The sequence below is a fragment of the Cloeon dipterum genome, chromosome 4, assembly GCF_949628265.1.
Source record: "Cloeon dipterum chromosome 4, ieCloDipt1.1, whole genome shotgun sequence".
NCBI classification, from domain to species: domain Eukaryota; kingdom Metazoa; phylum Arthropoda; class Insecta; order Ephemeroptera; family Baetidae; genus Cloeon; species Cloeon dipterum.
In genome coordinates this window covers 28,137,945-28,154,140 of record NC_088789.1, presented here as the reverse complement: position 1 = coordinate 28,154,140, position 16,196 = coordinate 28,137,945, and the positions used below count along the sequence as shown (strand labels likewise).

The window sequence follows — 16,196 nt, the reverse complement described above, 5'->3', positions numbered from 1 at the left end:
CAGCACCGCGTGCAATGTGCGGAAGCACTCAATGTGGTTGCTATGGAAACGACGAGTCCAAATAAAATATCATTATAAAAACGGCCTAGGAAAGTTGCGTTACTTTGAATTTACAACTTTTAAGGATGAATGCTCAGCTGAAGTACGTTGTCGACGAGCTAAAGGCTCTTTACCCGAAGAAGGACTACAACATTATTGAATTTGATGGGTTTGAACCCGACCAGCTTGTGCAGGTTTGTTGTTTTTGAGTGTAGATATTTTTTTTATTATTTTCTTGTAGATTTTAAGCAATGTAATCTGCACAATTGAGTCGAAAGAAGCCGTCAACACAAGGTCTGAAAACCGTGAGATGACCATAAAAAGACTGCTGAATTCTCTGTACATCATGAAATACAGACCACCCAGCGGAAACGAGTATGAAAATTAATTTAAATTAATTAATAGCAAAATCTAAATTAATTTTCGCAGATATGACTTGGCTCAATCGCTCTTCCTCGGAGAAAAATCAGCGATTTTGCCTTTACTCGAGTGGCTGCTGAAGGAGCGGCCGACTCTTGAAAAAAGAGCGTATTTGGGGAGGTATTTAATCAAAATCGAAGTTCCCCCAGCGCTGAGAGGAGACTCGAATCTGGAGGAATTGTTCGAGAATGTAATTAAATGTGTTCGGTTTATTAAAGCTGAAACGTTATTTTTATCGCGTGTATTTCAGTACGAGCAGCTGTTGGAGACTTTTAAGGATGCACATCGCGAACGGGAACAACTTTTATCTGCCGGTAGCAACACCGGCGAGCTCAGGGGAGATCTGGCCGTGATGGAACGTGAGCGGGAGATCGTGGCCGCAAAAGTAGCCACTCTGCAGAAAACTCGCGTATGTTGAAATGACTCTTTGTTTTTGCTGCAACCGCCCAGGGAATTGAATTATATTATTTTCCTGGATTTATTTATTATTTGTTTTCTCCGTGAAAATATCATAAAGGTGCAGTGGGGAACGAGGTTTGAATTTTTGAAGCTAAATTTTACTTTATTTAAATACTAGAAATATTTTCCCTGCTGCGTTTTATTTTCGTATCTTTTGAATAAATAATGTACAAGTTATTTGATTAAAAAGCGTTTTTTCCGGTGTTAAATTCTCTGTAAAATTTAATTTTTAGTTGTTTTAAATTAATTTTGCAATGCGCCATCAGTGAAATACCCGTTTGTTTCTTTTCCACGTAAAAACGATAAAAATATCGACTACCACGAGTTTATTGTCGGAATATTTACATAATTTTTCGATAATTAAAATTTAATTTATACAAAAAAGTTTATTTTCCAAATTTTTACGATTCCGTGCTTACATTTTACGGCTTCAACACCATAGAGGCCGCAGAAAAAATGTTTTTTTTATGTATTTCTAACACAGAAGCCAATCATAATTTTTTTTGTAAATAGTTTTTCCACTTTAGGCTTTTGGAAGCTGAGCAAAAAATAGAAAAAATAGCCATGCGGCTAAAATAAGCTGGGAATTAATTTTCAGGTGGAGGGTTCGAAAGCGAATGCGGCTTTGTTGGCGCGCGTGAAGGCCCTGCGGGAGTCGCGGGCCAAGAGGGACATGTTGCTGGAGCAGAAAGCTCGTCTTCAGACCACCTGCGTGGAGATGGAACGGTTCGTGGCGAGGACGAAGCAGCAGGTGGCCGAAGCTCGCAGGGCAGCGCACGGGGTCACTCCGCAAGGTACAAAAGCGGCAAAGGGAAACGGCCAGATGGAATATTTATGTGCCTGGGGATTGCTAAAAGCTAGGAAGCTCGACACATTTGTGCACTTTTGCCTGCCTTTTCAGAGTGCACTGCACAGCTTCCCCCGGCCGCGCTGACGCAAGCATTTTTCTTTTGTGTCCTTCTTTTCCATTCATTTGCATTTTATTCTGTTTTGACTTTCAGAGAGAGTAAGCAGAAAAATGCGGCGATTTTAATAAATTTGCGTTTTTGTATGGAAATAAATTAAAGCCAATGAAATGGGAAAGGGAATTTTTTTCAAACAAATTTATACAGGGTGTCTCGTAAGTCAAGAACAACTTCAGTTTCCGGGCGGGATCCTAATCGGGGGCTCTTACAAAAATTCCAAGAGTTGACTTTGTATCCTCACTACAACGCGAAATGTAAAGGTATAAATCAGGGTTCACCAATTTTGCAATGCGCAAAAAATGAATCATTGGTTTTTTGCGCAAAAATACCAGTCTGGAAAAAAACCCACCAGTTTTGGGGGTTTTCCACATTTTCCTGAATTTAGCCCCCAAAAAGGTCACATTTCTCATAAAACAGTATTGGAAATTTTGGACCATTTGCATAAACCCTTGGTGATTGAAGCCATCAACAGATGGCGCCACTGTATACCTTCTAAAAAAATATTTTTAAGGCACTTCCGCTTCGATTTCAGATTCAATCCAGCCACTGTGGGTTCTTCACTTAAAATGTATTCTTTTGACGTGCTGAAACCCAAAATCAGTCCAGCCATTCGCTGTAGAATCGTCGGAAGTATTTTTTTTAACTCTAAAATAGTTTTCACAACTCTACGGCGATTGGCAGAAACGATTTTGGTTTTCAGCACGTCAAAAGAATACATTTTGAGTGAAGAACCCACAGTGGATGGATTCAATCTCAAATCGCAGCGGAAGTGCCTTAAAATTAAATTTATTACTTAAGTTAACGGTGGCGCCATCTGTTGGCAGCTTCAAACACTATGGGTTTATATATACAACTGGTCAATTGCCATGAGTGTTACTTTTTTTAGGCCTGTTGGTAAAACCAGTTGCTTTCATACTGATGTCGTATTTTTGGTCACCAATTGAGAGAATTTTAGAACCTCAATAAAAATGCGTGCTACAGAAAAAAATGCGCAAAATCGCAGAAAAACGCAAAAAAAACATTGGGGTTTTCCGAATAAATGCGGGTTTTTGTGAACCCTGTGAAAAAAGGTGCCTAGGGGATATTCAGATAAATTTTTTCCGAAAAATTCGATTTTTTTTAATAATTGAACTTTCTAAAAAAATCTAAAACTCTCGTAATATATAGCTATGGAAGAATTGATTTGCCGATTGTAAAAAAAGTTCCAAGTTTTTCCAGTCCTGTGTGTGAATTCTAGTATTCAATTCTATTACTTTGTGGAATTCTCGCAGCTGCGGCGACAAAGAAAAAGTCTTAGCTGGCACATCTTCACAGACACAAAAGCCGTTCGCACTCACTCACACACTCACTCTTGCCGTGGCCCTTCCTTCAGAAGATTTAATATCTGATAGGGTTTCTTTTTAAACTGCCTGCAAGCGAGTTATTCCTGCTTTCAAAGGGCTGCTGCAGCGAGCCGAGGAGGAAGAAAAAGTGTCAACGTACATCGCCAACGAGAAAATCCCGGCCGACATGAAAAGCGGGCAAACGCAATTACAGTTGCTGCGGGAGGTGGCGTCGCAAACGTGTCTAACGAGGTCGGACCTCGCTCAAGTCGAGCAACAGGTACTCGTCATTTCCGCTCTATTCGCAATTTCCAATATGTCCATTGGTCGTTGACAGGTTCGTGCTCTTTCCTCCGAGGTGAATGCGCTCCTCGAACGGAGAATGGCAGCCGCTGATCCTGCCGACGACAAACTCACCCCTTTCAAGCAGCAGGCAGCCATGCTCGGACGCAAGAAAGAGGCGGCCGCCGAGGCCCTCGGCGAGCTCAAGAAGGAATCAGCCGCCTTGAAATCAAAACTAGAGGTAGTATAGAACCAGTCTATTTTATCGAGGAGTCGTAAAAATCTTTCCTTGAAAAAATTGATGAGGCCTTCTTCGCATAGTAAAAAAGGATAAAAAAAATTATCGTGCATTGAGCATTGACCTCGTAAAATTTATCTCTCGCTCTCTCTCGTTTCTTCTCAAATAAGCTGGCATATAGTACAATTTTTACGTCCTTGGTATTTTTCATCACTCGGAACGGAACGTAAATCATAAACAAGAGAGATCAAATTATAATTCATCTATTTCTTGGTAGCAGAAAAATGCGCATCCTTCAGCAACCATGCAAACGCGAATTTCCTTGTTGCAAGAAAAGGGCGACGATCAATAATGCAACAGTGGAAATTTGAGTGTTTGTTGAGCGTTGCGCAATTTTTCCACTATACTACAACGAATTAATTTATGTCAAAATGTAAGCAAAGATATATAAACGTAAAAAACGTTACTTTTGGTGGTTTTTGTTTTGAACGTTGCATAAAAGTGGCACAAGAACGCCGGCAACCACAATTAGAGAAATGAGCTGTTCACTGATTGATTAATTAAGGTCGAGACAGCAGCGCAAGTGACGGCTTGCTGCTGGAAGACTTGGCTTGCTTAAATAGATCGTCTTTGACGAAGTTTCTGAGCATACCAATCGATTCTTGAGGGTCGAATTGGGTAAAGTGGAAATTTTTTCCGACCAAAATGTCCAGCGCGACTTAGAACTTTTTTCCCGCCAAAACAATATGAATGAGAGAACTGCGCATGCGTCAGAGTAGGTTTGAGCACTTGCAGAGAGACCACCTGTACGAATGACTTCATTGTCAGATCCAGCCAACTATGACGCATGCGCAGTTCTCGCATATTAGGTTCTTATTTTTGGCGGGAAAAAAGTTCGCACGTTGCGCTGCACTTTTAGGTCGGGAAAAATATCCACTTTACCTAATTCGACCCTCAAGAATCGATTGGTGTGTTCAGAAACTTCGTCAACTTCGTCTTTAACTGCTCTTGCTGTCGTTGTGGCGTTGCTGTCTCTCGATCCTATGAGCCAATCACAGAACTGCTTCTTTCTCTGTTTGAAAATAATTGTGTCTTTGTGCGAGAAATAAAATTTTTCATGTCCAATTTTCTTAAGCACACTAAGGTTAACCAATTTCAACCATTTCAGGTCAAATAAAACCTTCAGGGTCCAACCGTGACGTGACCCTGAGTATCAAAACACAAAAATTGTCCTAAATCGTTTATTTGGTGTCATTTCCGAGGTTTGTGACCCTGGAAAATTCAAATTTAGAATCAGAAATTTTAACAGGGAATCCTAGACACTGAATTTTTAGTAAGCATCGCGCTTTGTATGACCCAAAAGGCTTAAAATTACGTATAATTCGTGCTTATTTGACGCATATATTATATTTTAATTCTCATAATTGTACATATTTTCATTAAAAACCAGGCAAATGTCTTGGCATGGGTGTGGCGCAGGTTGCCTACCAGTCTAATTAAAATTGCATTTCTGTTCTTTGTTCTCTCTTGCGTATTATCTTTTCCATTAAATGCCTGTCAATATTGTTTCCCAAGAGCTGTTGATGCAAAACAATTAAAACTACGATAATAGCTGCTACTTTACCTGCTCGCGCAGCTACTTTGTTGCAACAGCTTTTACGATTAAAATATAATGCACGACTTTAAAAGACAGCAACTTACATTTTAATCCTCCCTTTGCCTCATCAGAGGGAAATTAATTAGCAATTCCGTTGAACACGCGCTCTGACAATAACCAGCTTAAAACTGAAATGAGAAAAGAGCAGCTGTGCAGCAAATTCCCGCCGCAAAACACATGCAAATCCTTTCATGGCATACAAAATTAATTGTTGTCGGACGACAATGCGTAATGGCCTGTTTCGTGTAGCACACTCGAACGCAGTAGCACCATCGAAAATCAATTTCCCACCCCCCACAGCAGTTTTTGTCAATGTTTATCGCTTTATTTTGATTCTTCTCGTCGAAATCTATCCAGTGGTGAGCGAATTTGGAAGAAAAATTCCGTAAATTGTGAAATAAATCGTGATTTTACAGTAAGGAGCCGATTTTCTCAGAAATTTAGAACAATTTTAGCTCGCTCCCAAGTTATATAAAATAGTACGATTGCAATTTAACGATTTCAGAAAATCCAAGGGCAGCTGATGCCGGGCGAGGAGCTGCCATTGACCGAGGAGCAGTTCAAAAAGTACATGGGCCAGTTGAAGCCGCGCACCGAACTTTTCAAGGCGAAACGCAGCCAGCTGTCAAGCCAGACGGCCGAGTGCGGCGTTTTGTCCAGGACCCTGGAGATTCTGAGAAGTAATCACGAGCTGGCGCAGAGGCAATTGGGAGACGAGGAGCGTCGCCTCGGTCTCAGCGGCTACTCGTCCACCGCAAGCCAGCTCGCGGAAGTGAACGCGGCCAAAACCGAGCTGGATTTGCAGAAGGAGAGCAAGCTGGAGGCCCTCTCGAAAACCATTCTCGAGCTCAACCAAATTATTGCCTCGAAGAAAGCAAAACTCGCGCCTGCAATTCAAGGTTATAAGCTGTTTAATTATTTAATTTAAATTGTTTGAGAACCTTGTTCTGATTTTTTCTGTTATTTTTAATGTTGGTTGATAGAAAATATATCACAATCTATGGAAAAAATTTTTAAAATTAATTTAAGACGCCTCGGGACGCCGTACTTTCAGAGAATTAATTTTTAAAAAGTATTTTTTTACACTTTTGTGGGCATATCAGGGAGTACCCTGAGCCTCCTGTTAGCTTCCAAAGGGTCGTATTGCACATTTTTAGAAAGCTCTTGACTTAGCCGTTCCAATGGTGTGCAGATCATGAAAATCGAAACCATACAGAGCCCGTCAGGTGTCGTTAAAAATGACCAGAAAGAGGAATTAATAATATCGATCATTCGAGGGCTACCCTGACGCCAGGGTTGGATTTATAACCTGTTCTGATGATCTTTTCTAACCTCAGGGGTGACCCAAAACATGTAAAGTCGGTAAAAATCAACCGATCTTGCATTTTTGATTTTTTTTAAATTCCGCCCTGAACTAAAAAATACCCTTTTTTACCTTTGACCCTCTGAAACTCAAGAAATGAGGAAATCTCCAACTTGAAATTTTCTAAACATGTCACACACGCAGGGCAATATTTTAATCCGTCCTCAGAAAATAAAATAATTTTGTTTTCGAGATATTAAAAAATTATTTAAATTAGACAAATTAATTTAAAAATATGGTTTTAATTTTAAGGTTGTAGACTGTCTTATTGGGCATATTTTAGCACAAAGTTCAATGTTCTAGTTCCATTAGAACTAGAGATATTTTCATTTTTGTGAACGCCGAAATGCCCCTTTCTCCAGAATTTACCCCCACTTTCCGGAAAATGTGCACATAATTTTCCCGATAGCTTGGTTATTTCGACACCCCTAAACCACTTCTTTTTTTGTACTTTGCTCTAAAAAAATGGAATATTAGTATAAATTATTTATGAAAATTTATTAAAAAGAAATTTAAATTTTAGCAAAAATATTTTTTTTTTAAAATTTACCACTCAATGGCGTTTTTCTAGAGCTGCGTCCGTTGAGGGAGCAGTACCAGGCGTCGCTGGCCGATTTTAACAAGTTGAAGCAGGTGTACGACGCAACAGCCGCCAACCTGGGCTCGGCGAGCAACAAAATCGAGCAGGCACGCACGAATTCACCGGGTTGATTGATTAATTAATTAATACCGGCTCACCAGCGGCGGCGGCGCAGATTAATAGTCTCTAATTACAGGAAATTAAGCAAATTGAAGAGGAAACGCGGCAGGCGGCGTCGGAGGCGGCGCTCTTCGGGGCCAAAACGGAAGTGGTGGACGCGCAGAAAGAGATGCTGGTCCAGGAGATGGCTTTCTACAAGTCGGGGGATAAGTCCAAATCGCTCAGGTATGCGCGCCGGAAGCGAATATGGGCGCGGGCGAAACACTTACAGCGGCGCAATTACAGGGAGCGATTAAACGCGAAAATTGCTGAGGAAGAGAAACGGGGCCGGCATCTGAAAGAGGCGCAGAGGGCGATGAAGGACAGCGAGCCTGCCAACGAGCGCCAGACCATGCTCTGGGAAAACGTGGAAAGGTGCGCGCGTCTCAACACTGTTAAAGACGTTTCTCCACATCTCACACTCTGAAACATTTTTTGCAGGATTTTCGCCGCGAAACTCAGACACGTGACCACGGCTCGACGCGATTCCGGCGTTTTTCGCAGGGAGAGGGGAGCAGAGACGCTGGTTATTTTAAACTGAATCGTGATTGAACTGATTGCAGATTCAAATTAAACACTTTGTAACAACAGCATAAACAAAATTATTTCATGGTTAAGGTTGGACTTTAGGACGACTCTTTTAATAAATATGAATGTAATGAAATTTACACCCAAAAATGCCAGATTTTAAACCCTTTTACCTATTAGAAATTTTAATAACCTTAATTTTTAAATTAAATTAAGTTAAATTAAAAATTGCAATAATGTTTTAAATGATTTAATCTAGCATGGGCTTGTTTATTGGCTGTAACTTTGCGGAAAAATGTGCACAAAATCTGAAAAGTTAGTAGTTGACTATATCTCACCCTCGTTCGATTTTATCCCTTCGAAAACCACCCTCGGGATAGAATTTCTTGTTATTTTTATATTTTTGGAATAATTTTTTTTGACATAAAAACGGTAAACGGTTTAGAAACTCATTTTTGAGTGATTTGTTCCATTTATTCGCATGAGATCTTTCAACCCCAATTTGATCATCCCTTATTAGAAATAATTTCTTGTTTTCGTTTCTTTTAATCGTGATTTAAACCGATTTTCTTCTAATAAATCATTTCAGTGGTATTTAATTGAACAATTGTAACCCCATAAACCACCCCTAAGCATTTTTGGGATCCTATTGAGTATGTCAAGCATATTTTTAAATTATTAATGCAATTCTTGATAGTTTCGCATATAAAGATAAAAAAACAGGGGTGATTTAAAGGGGTTGAATAATAAAAAGATAAATAATTTTTATATTAAATTAATTTTAGGGGAATAAATGGTAAAAAAAATTCTTAACTAGTGCTCTAAATATGAGCAAACGAACCCAAAATGCTTAAGAGGGGGGTTAACGAATGGTTTTGATTTATTTTACTTAGTTAAAGAACTCAAAGGATTAACATGTGATCACAATGAGTAAAAACAAGAATTATTACTATCGTAAGGGTGATTTAAGGGGTAAAACTTTAAATTTGGGGTGAGCATTATTTGCTGAAGCCTCATCCCTTAGTTAAAACAATAGCATTACTCAGGATTTAGGATTGCGAATTCATTAATATTTTTGAAAACATTGCTTTTATAAAAGAGGTGGAATTTTCAAGGGATTTTCACCACCAAACATCGATAATCAATCACATTACAAGTAATATAACTCTGAACATGCTGAATCAAAGCTGCGGTATTTATTTACCCGAAGATAAAAATAACAAGAGTGTATTCTTGGCTTGGGGCTGGTTCTTGCGATGTCGAGGACTGACAATCAGGGGACATAATGTATGTCTAGATTGATTAACACGAGAGCGGCGAGTGTGTGAATAGCGCGGCGATGGTTCCCACGCAGGTGTCACCGTGTCAGGCCAGGTATCGGGCTGATTGTGCCAGTGTCGATTCTGTTATACTAGTTGTTCCGCTCCCAGGGGCGGTCGGCGGCGGTCGGTGTCGGCGGCGGCGGCGCTCGCGTCTATCGATTGGGGGTTGGGGTGCGCAGGCCCGCCCGCCGCGCTGCCGGATATAAAGTGGAGCGGGCGGCTGAGGCGCAACAGTTCACCACCATGTACAAAACGGTGCGGCATGGCGAAAACTCGCTGCAATACACTATCCTGCCGCAGCAGGACAACGGCCTCCACGGCGTCGACTCGGAGGCGGCGGCCGCCGCCGCCTTCGGCGGCCGCAAGGAGGCGACGGCCTGCGGCCGCAGCGCGGTGCTCGTGGCCATCTGCGTGGTGCTGGTGGGCGGCGTGGTGGCCGCCGTCATCGTGCCCTTCCTCGTGTCCAGCAGCATCGTGATCCGCACGCCGCACCACCGGCCTCTGCGGCCCGCCTCCGCCTCCGCCGCCCCCACGCCCCCGCCCGCCCCGGAGCTGCTCGCCTTCAACTTCTCGGTGACCACCGTCTTCACGGACAACGCCGCCGCCGCCGCCTCCGACGTCGTGCTCGTGGTCACCGCCGAGCCGCCGCTGCCTCCGAGCGCCGCCGCCCCCGTTGACGAGCCGATTTCCACCCTCCCGGCCGGCTCGACCACCACCTCCGGAAGCACCCTGACGACCACGACGACGATGACGACCACCACCACGACCACGACGACGGAAGCGGGTCCTTCGAGCACGACGACCCTGACCACGACGCCGGCCAAGACGAGCAGCACCGAGCGGCGCTTCAGACTCGCGCCTCCGCCGCCAACCCCCGCCGCCACCCAGAAGACGCACAAGTCCTGGCTACCCTCCAAGTGGCCCTTCGTCGACCCAGCCAGCACTTATGCTCAGTGGACGGTGAGTACCCAATTTATTGCTCCATTCGCATGCGAACGACGACTCTGCCGCGCAATTTCTGCTCTCAGACTAATTTACCATAACGCAATCCGCAAACACCGCATTTATTGTGCTGCTCACAATCAGACACACAAATTTCTACATCTTTTGAATTAATTAATTTCTGATTGGCTAAATTATTCATTTAAAAATTTTTTAATTGTTTAAAATAAATGTTTTCGACCTAAAATAAAAACAGCTGTTGATTGCAGAGGCGATTTTTAATTCCCGCGGTCATTGAAAACAGTTGACTATCCACTTTTTGAAGGAGTAGTTGGGGGACAACGGGCGCTCTAATTGGCTGGCGGTATTATATAACCTTTTGTTGACCAATCAGAACGTCCGTGGTCATCCGCTGCGCGAAATAGATCGCTTATCGACAGCACATCACCCGCTATAACCACTCAAAATGGGGAATTTATATTTTTAATGCTGTTAAAATTTTTTTGAACTAATATAAAGATTTTTTCTTTAAAAGCTTTCCATTTAAAACGAAGTAATTTAGCTCTTTTAAACCTGCTGTACTCGATATGTGCCGTGTTTTGCACCCGGTTGCACGATTAGCACTCTCTGTACATCATGCAGGTGATTTTTTAACACACTCGGCTCATATGTCAAACGCGCTCTCTCCGTGCACGGATCACACGCATGATGAGGTCTCTTTGCCCGACTAAATCACTTACGCGGAATAATTTACAATGGCTGGATGGCCTTTGCGAGGGATCGCTTACGCAACAAACTGATTTTCCTTGTTATTCTCCGTCGTTTTAAAGATAAAACAGAGCTTCTTTTCTCAGAAACAGGAGGAGTTTGAAATTACTTAAGAGATTTCCAGCCAGATAATATCCGGCTTCCATTCGGAGCGGCAAGAAGAGGAGAAGAAGAAGAAAACACTTTGTCTAGACAAATTGACTAAAACTGCACTGCATATATACATACATATATATATTTTGCGCTCGTCTCGCGTGCAGATTCATGAAGTATGCATGCTTTCGAGTTGAGCAGGCAGGCAGGCAACTGGGAAAAATAAAAAGCCAGTGACACAGATGCTCAAAGCAAGCCACTTTGTGCAAATGCACTTGCCGCGCGCTGAACGCCGAACACCTGCCGCGAATTAATCGCGCTCGATATTTCACGGCCCGGCAGGCTTCGATAATTAAAACGCGCCCCCGAGCGCGTGAGCCGAGCGGGCGGAAGACGACGGAAATTGAGAAATGTAATGATGCAGCTGAGAGATGCAGAGCATGTAACGAACGCCAATTTTATATAATATGTATACGCACGCCGCTCAGACGAGCGGATAAACCATCTGAGTCACCCCGGCAACCGACTTTTATGGCCAGATCCTCGAATTGCACACGTCTCGTGCTGACGACGGGAATTCTAGATGAATCGGATTTGGAGCTGCGCCGGGACCGAAATTTGTGGTCATATAACAGTTAGGAAAATTCATTTATGGTTTAAATGTACACCCTGTTTGCACTGGGCTTTCAGATTTAGATGAAATTGCCCCTATTAGTCCTTTTTGCACCCTAAAATACTGGATAAAAAATTTTAAAATTGCCTGATAAACATGGTCTAAAAGTTTCCGGTAGAAAAACATGTCGATTTTTGAGCAATTGATTTTACTGGGCGGATTTCAAGTGGATTTGTCCCAAATTCAATGTGTATATGCATACTGAGATCATGGTAAGGGGCTTAGACCCACCCCCTGCCCCAGGGTTTGCCAGTTTTGCTATGCGCAAAAATTCACTACGGTTTTTTTTGCGCTAAAAACAGCTGGAAAAACCCACCAGTTCTGGGTTTTACCAAATTTAACCCCTAAAAGATCACCTTTTCACGCCAAAAAAGTCATAAATTTAGGAAAATTACGATTATTGTTAGAGTTTTTGGTCTTTTGGTGAAACCGGTAGCATTTTTACTGATTTGTAAACATCCCTAATTTTGGTTATCCGTCATAAAAAGATTTTTTTTGAATAAAAATGTGAAAAATTGCAGAAAAAAAACGGAAAAACGTTTTTTGCAATGCAGTGGGAATGCCGAAAAATGCAGATATTTGCGGACCCTGCCCTTATCCCCTGGGGTTGGAATTTTTTAACTTTTAATCAGAATAACGAAGAGTTTTTTACGTTTATGCCACGAGCAACTCGAATCTGGACTTGATTTCATCGCGTGTCACTCCCTTTTATATAATATTTGCTTTTCCAACAAAAAACCACAGTCTGCCACTGCCAACAAACAAAATTTCATTAAATTTCAAACGCAGAAGAGCCAGTTTTTCATCGGATCGGAGCTTACGCTCGCCCGGCTGACGCGCGTGTCACGTCGGTTGCATAGCGCGCGCTCTGGCAGGCGTTCGTGCCTGCGATCCTCTGCTGAATTTTAAAACGCAGCAGAGAGGGTTCGAGTGAGTGAGTGAGTGAGTAGGTGTTAGGCGGTTCGATGGGTTCAGCCAGATGTGCGACCGCACCTTCGCAGCCGACACCTCGCCTCGCCGGCCGGTCGGTCGGCAGGCCGGGGCCGTTCGGTTGGTTGTTGATAAACGCGCGCGCTCGTCCCTCGGTGTGTTGCCGTCGGAAACAACGGAAAGCAGCGGCTGAATCAATATGCGCCGGCGTTTATTGCGCGTCAATGGAGCATCTGCGAGAGTTAATTAACATCCGAGTGCTCTCTGACCCAACAGCTCGATTTTGTTTTAATTTGCAACGCGCGCTCTGCGTTGTTTGTGTTGACACACTAATTGCAAATTCATTGAAACAATACACTGTTGTGCTTGTTTTTGTCGAGTGTTTATTATCCTAGGGCTCGTGGTTTTTGTTAATAAAATGTATCTTGAGTGAGTGTGGTAGAGTTTACCTTTGTTTAATGTAAATATTGATACAGGGTACGTTTATTTTTGCTTAGATATTTTCATTTAGTGATGTAGCCAAAGAGTCCAAGGTTTTCAACCCTTTTAACCCCTTTTCAACCCCACTGAGACGTAATCAAAATAGGTTTTAATTCGAAAATTTCCGTTTTTCACAAAAATTAGCATGAATTAATTGCATTTTTCTATTTTTTATATATGAGCTTGAAAAAGGGGTTGAAGGGGATGGCACCCTAAAATTGCTTCGGATATCTAGGGGAGGTCAAGACGAATTGAGCGTTGTGTAGGTTTTATAAATCTGATTATTAGAATTTGAGATTTGGAGACTTTGTTTTATTTTTTTTTATATTTATTTTTGATTTTTTTGAGAGGCAAACCTATTAAAAAACTAAATTTCAGGTTTTACGTGTCCTTTCTAAAAAATCTTCTTAACGCTTGACTTGCATTTTCACGTACCATAACGTATTAAAGTGGTTTCAGGGTGATAAATATCAAATTCCGTTGCGTAATGAGGTGCAAACAACAAAAAATGGTACAATTTTACGATTTTTAGGGTGCAAAAAAGGGGTTAAAGGGTTGGCACCCTTAGACTACTTTAGCTATCTAGGGTAGGTTGAAACTAGTCTAGCGGTGCGTGGTTTTTGAAAATCTAAGCATCACAAGCTGAGATTTGGTTGTTTAAACATTTTTTGAAAACACGAAAGAGCACTAATTTTGTAGTTTTTATTTTTTAATTACAGAATTAAGGCAAAATGCTATTCAAAATATGATCTAATCCAACCTAATTTCTACGCTCTACAAGATGGCTATCTCAAAATTAAACTATTTTAATAAATTAATTTTAAAATTCGAGTATGGTTTCGAAAATACGATTTTATTGACCTTGACCTTTGACCTACAACTTTAAAGTCAACAGAAAAGTTGTTCCTCTTGATGAGACGAGTTCAATGGTGTCCGAATTTCTGCTCTCCGTCCAACTTTAACCGATTTGGAGAAACCTAAAAAATTTCATGGACATTTATGGTCTTATTTAACGATAAAATATATCCAGAGATCCATTTCTGACGTTCTCGGTATAAAAAATTGCTCTCCAGGGAAGAAACAAGCAAGAAGCAGTAAGTTCCCTTCCACGAAACGGGCTATTTGCGTCTCTGCTCTGCAGATCGCGGCAAGTCGCTTATTTCAAGTTGCAAATAATGTGTAAATTTTCGCCTCACTAAGTCAGCCTACGAAACAAACAAACAAACAATCATTTGCTGATGCTCGCAAACACATTAATGCGTATGTGCGGAGGCGAAAGTGTTAGCTTTTCGCGAGCGTCGCGGTGCCGAATTTGGAATTCATGCGAGCGAGAATTTCTGCTCCGCCAGGATGCGCAGAGACAGAGAGGCAGCCATAAATCACGTCTCTTACGTATATGCGTTGAGTTTTCGCAGTGACAGCGCGAGTGTGTGTGTGTGTGTGTGTGTGTGAGTGTGTTTTAAACGATAAGGACGAATCGCTGTGTAATAGAGTCATCCGCACATATACACACACACACTCGCAGGCACAATTAATGTGTGCGTATAAATTTGCATGCGAAACAGACGCCTAGAGCGGCGGAGAAGAACAACAAAGCGAGCGCAGAGGGGGGTTATTGCCGGCTCTGCCCTCTATTTATTGCGGGCCCGGCGAGCCAAAGTTGCAGACCGCACGGAAAATAATTAATTAGCCAGGTGAAGCCGGGCATACGCTGTGGCTGAAAATTTGTTTTCTATCTCTGAAGCAGGCCAACTTTGCGAGCTGCTGAGCGCGCACTTGAGAGAAGAAGCGCCGACGAGCGATTATGAACTAGGATTGTGCGCTGGAAAGTGAAACTGCTGCTGCTGCTTCTTACACCCATCCACGTCTCATTGTGTCCTGAAGTTTCGCTTTTCACAGTAGGAAGGAGAACTTGGTTATTTCTGCCTGCCTTGTTCGCCGGATTCTCGTGAAACGCGATCAGCCCTCTCGAGTGTGTCTTCTGCGCCTGATCAAATTAATTCGATATTTTCCCGCTCTAATTCTAAACCTGCGCTAGAGTGAAAATTGTAATTAGGAGCAGAGCAGAGGTGTCGAATTGAGACCAATTATTATGATTTCATCCTGGAAACGTCTGCGTCTGCCCCGAACTTTATAGACAAAAATCAGACCTTTTGATCCAGTCTAACGTTGTTTTTTTTTGTCTGCATGATGCATGAGCTCCTTTCGAAACAGAAGTTTTTGCTCTCTGGAGCTAAGCGGCGATTTAGACATGAAAGGTGCAGCAAGATGAGCAAAAGGAAAGAAAGGCTCTTTGATGTAGTGAAGGGCAAATATGTATTCATAATTTACGTCAGTATGAACAGGCAAACACAAGAATGAAGAATGAAGAATGAAGGCTAATCTGCAAGACCAAATGTTTAAATTGAATTTGGAGCTTTGCAGAAAAAAGACTGCTAGTTAATTTTCGGTCGAGAGAAGCACTTGAAAATTCGCGATAAAAGTTAGCGATCTCTCTCTCTCTCTGCGGGGCTGCCAAGTTAAATTACGTTGACTCTCGAGGAAGTTTCGCTGGAAAAAGAACATTGTCACTTTTAATAATTGATTGCCGTGCAGATGAAGCAGAAAGCAAACCGTTTTATCTAATGATGAAATCCAGCGGTGCAAACTTACTTCCATCCAACTTTTATATTACATTACGCGCAGGCTCGCTGCCCGATTTGCATTTTGATCAGAGATAAAATTAATATAAAAGCAGCCGGGACTTTTGACAGCAGAGCGCAGAGATGAATGTGTTTCCCGGCATCTGGTCTTTGTATTTTTTTTTTATATTCATATATTGCTTTTCGCCCACGCGTGTCTGACGTCTCTTTGCGATTGGTCTCGAGTTTCCAATTATATTTCTCGGTCAAAGCAGCCGCAGGGGGCTCGATGCTATTATTTCACGGCGGCAATAAAAAGCAGGCAAGTCGCATCAATTTCAAATAATGGCTTTCA

General features: G+C 42.1%; 2 protein-coding genes across 2 annotated transcripts in view; both read left to right on the top strand.

The window, feature by feature from the left end:
• Positions 1-81: 81 nt before the first annotated feature.
• Positions 82-8,129, top strand: LOC135943259 (intraflagellar transport protein 81 homolog). Its single transcript, XM_065489712.1, has 12 exons — positions 82-233; positions 281-414; positions 469-649; positions 710-868; positions 1,517-1,712; positions 3,322-3,485; positions 3,543-3,728; positions 5,888-6,281; positions 7,317-7,432; positions 7,522-7,670; positions 7,731-7,859; positions 7,926-8,129. Exons 1-12 carry the CDS (start codon positions 126-128, stop codon positions 8,023-8,025), a joined length of 2,016 nt encoding a protein of 671 aa, XP_065345784.1. The 5' UTR covers positions 82-125; the 3' UTR covers positions 8,026-8,129.
• Positions 8,130-9,507: 1,378 nt separating this feature from the next.
• The window catches only part of LOC135941758 (mucin-2-like), a 39,153-nt gene continuing 32,464 nt past the window's right edge, over positions 9,508-16,196 (top strand). Inside the window, exon 1 of the mRNA XM_065487455.1 lies at positions 9,508-10,294. Coding sequence (XP_065343527.1) covers positions 9,578-10,294 — 717 coding nt within the window. The 5' untranslated portion in view covers positions 9,508-9,577. The remainder of the gene's footprint in view (positions 10,295-16,196) is intronic.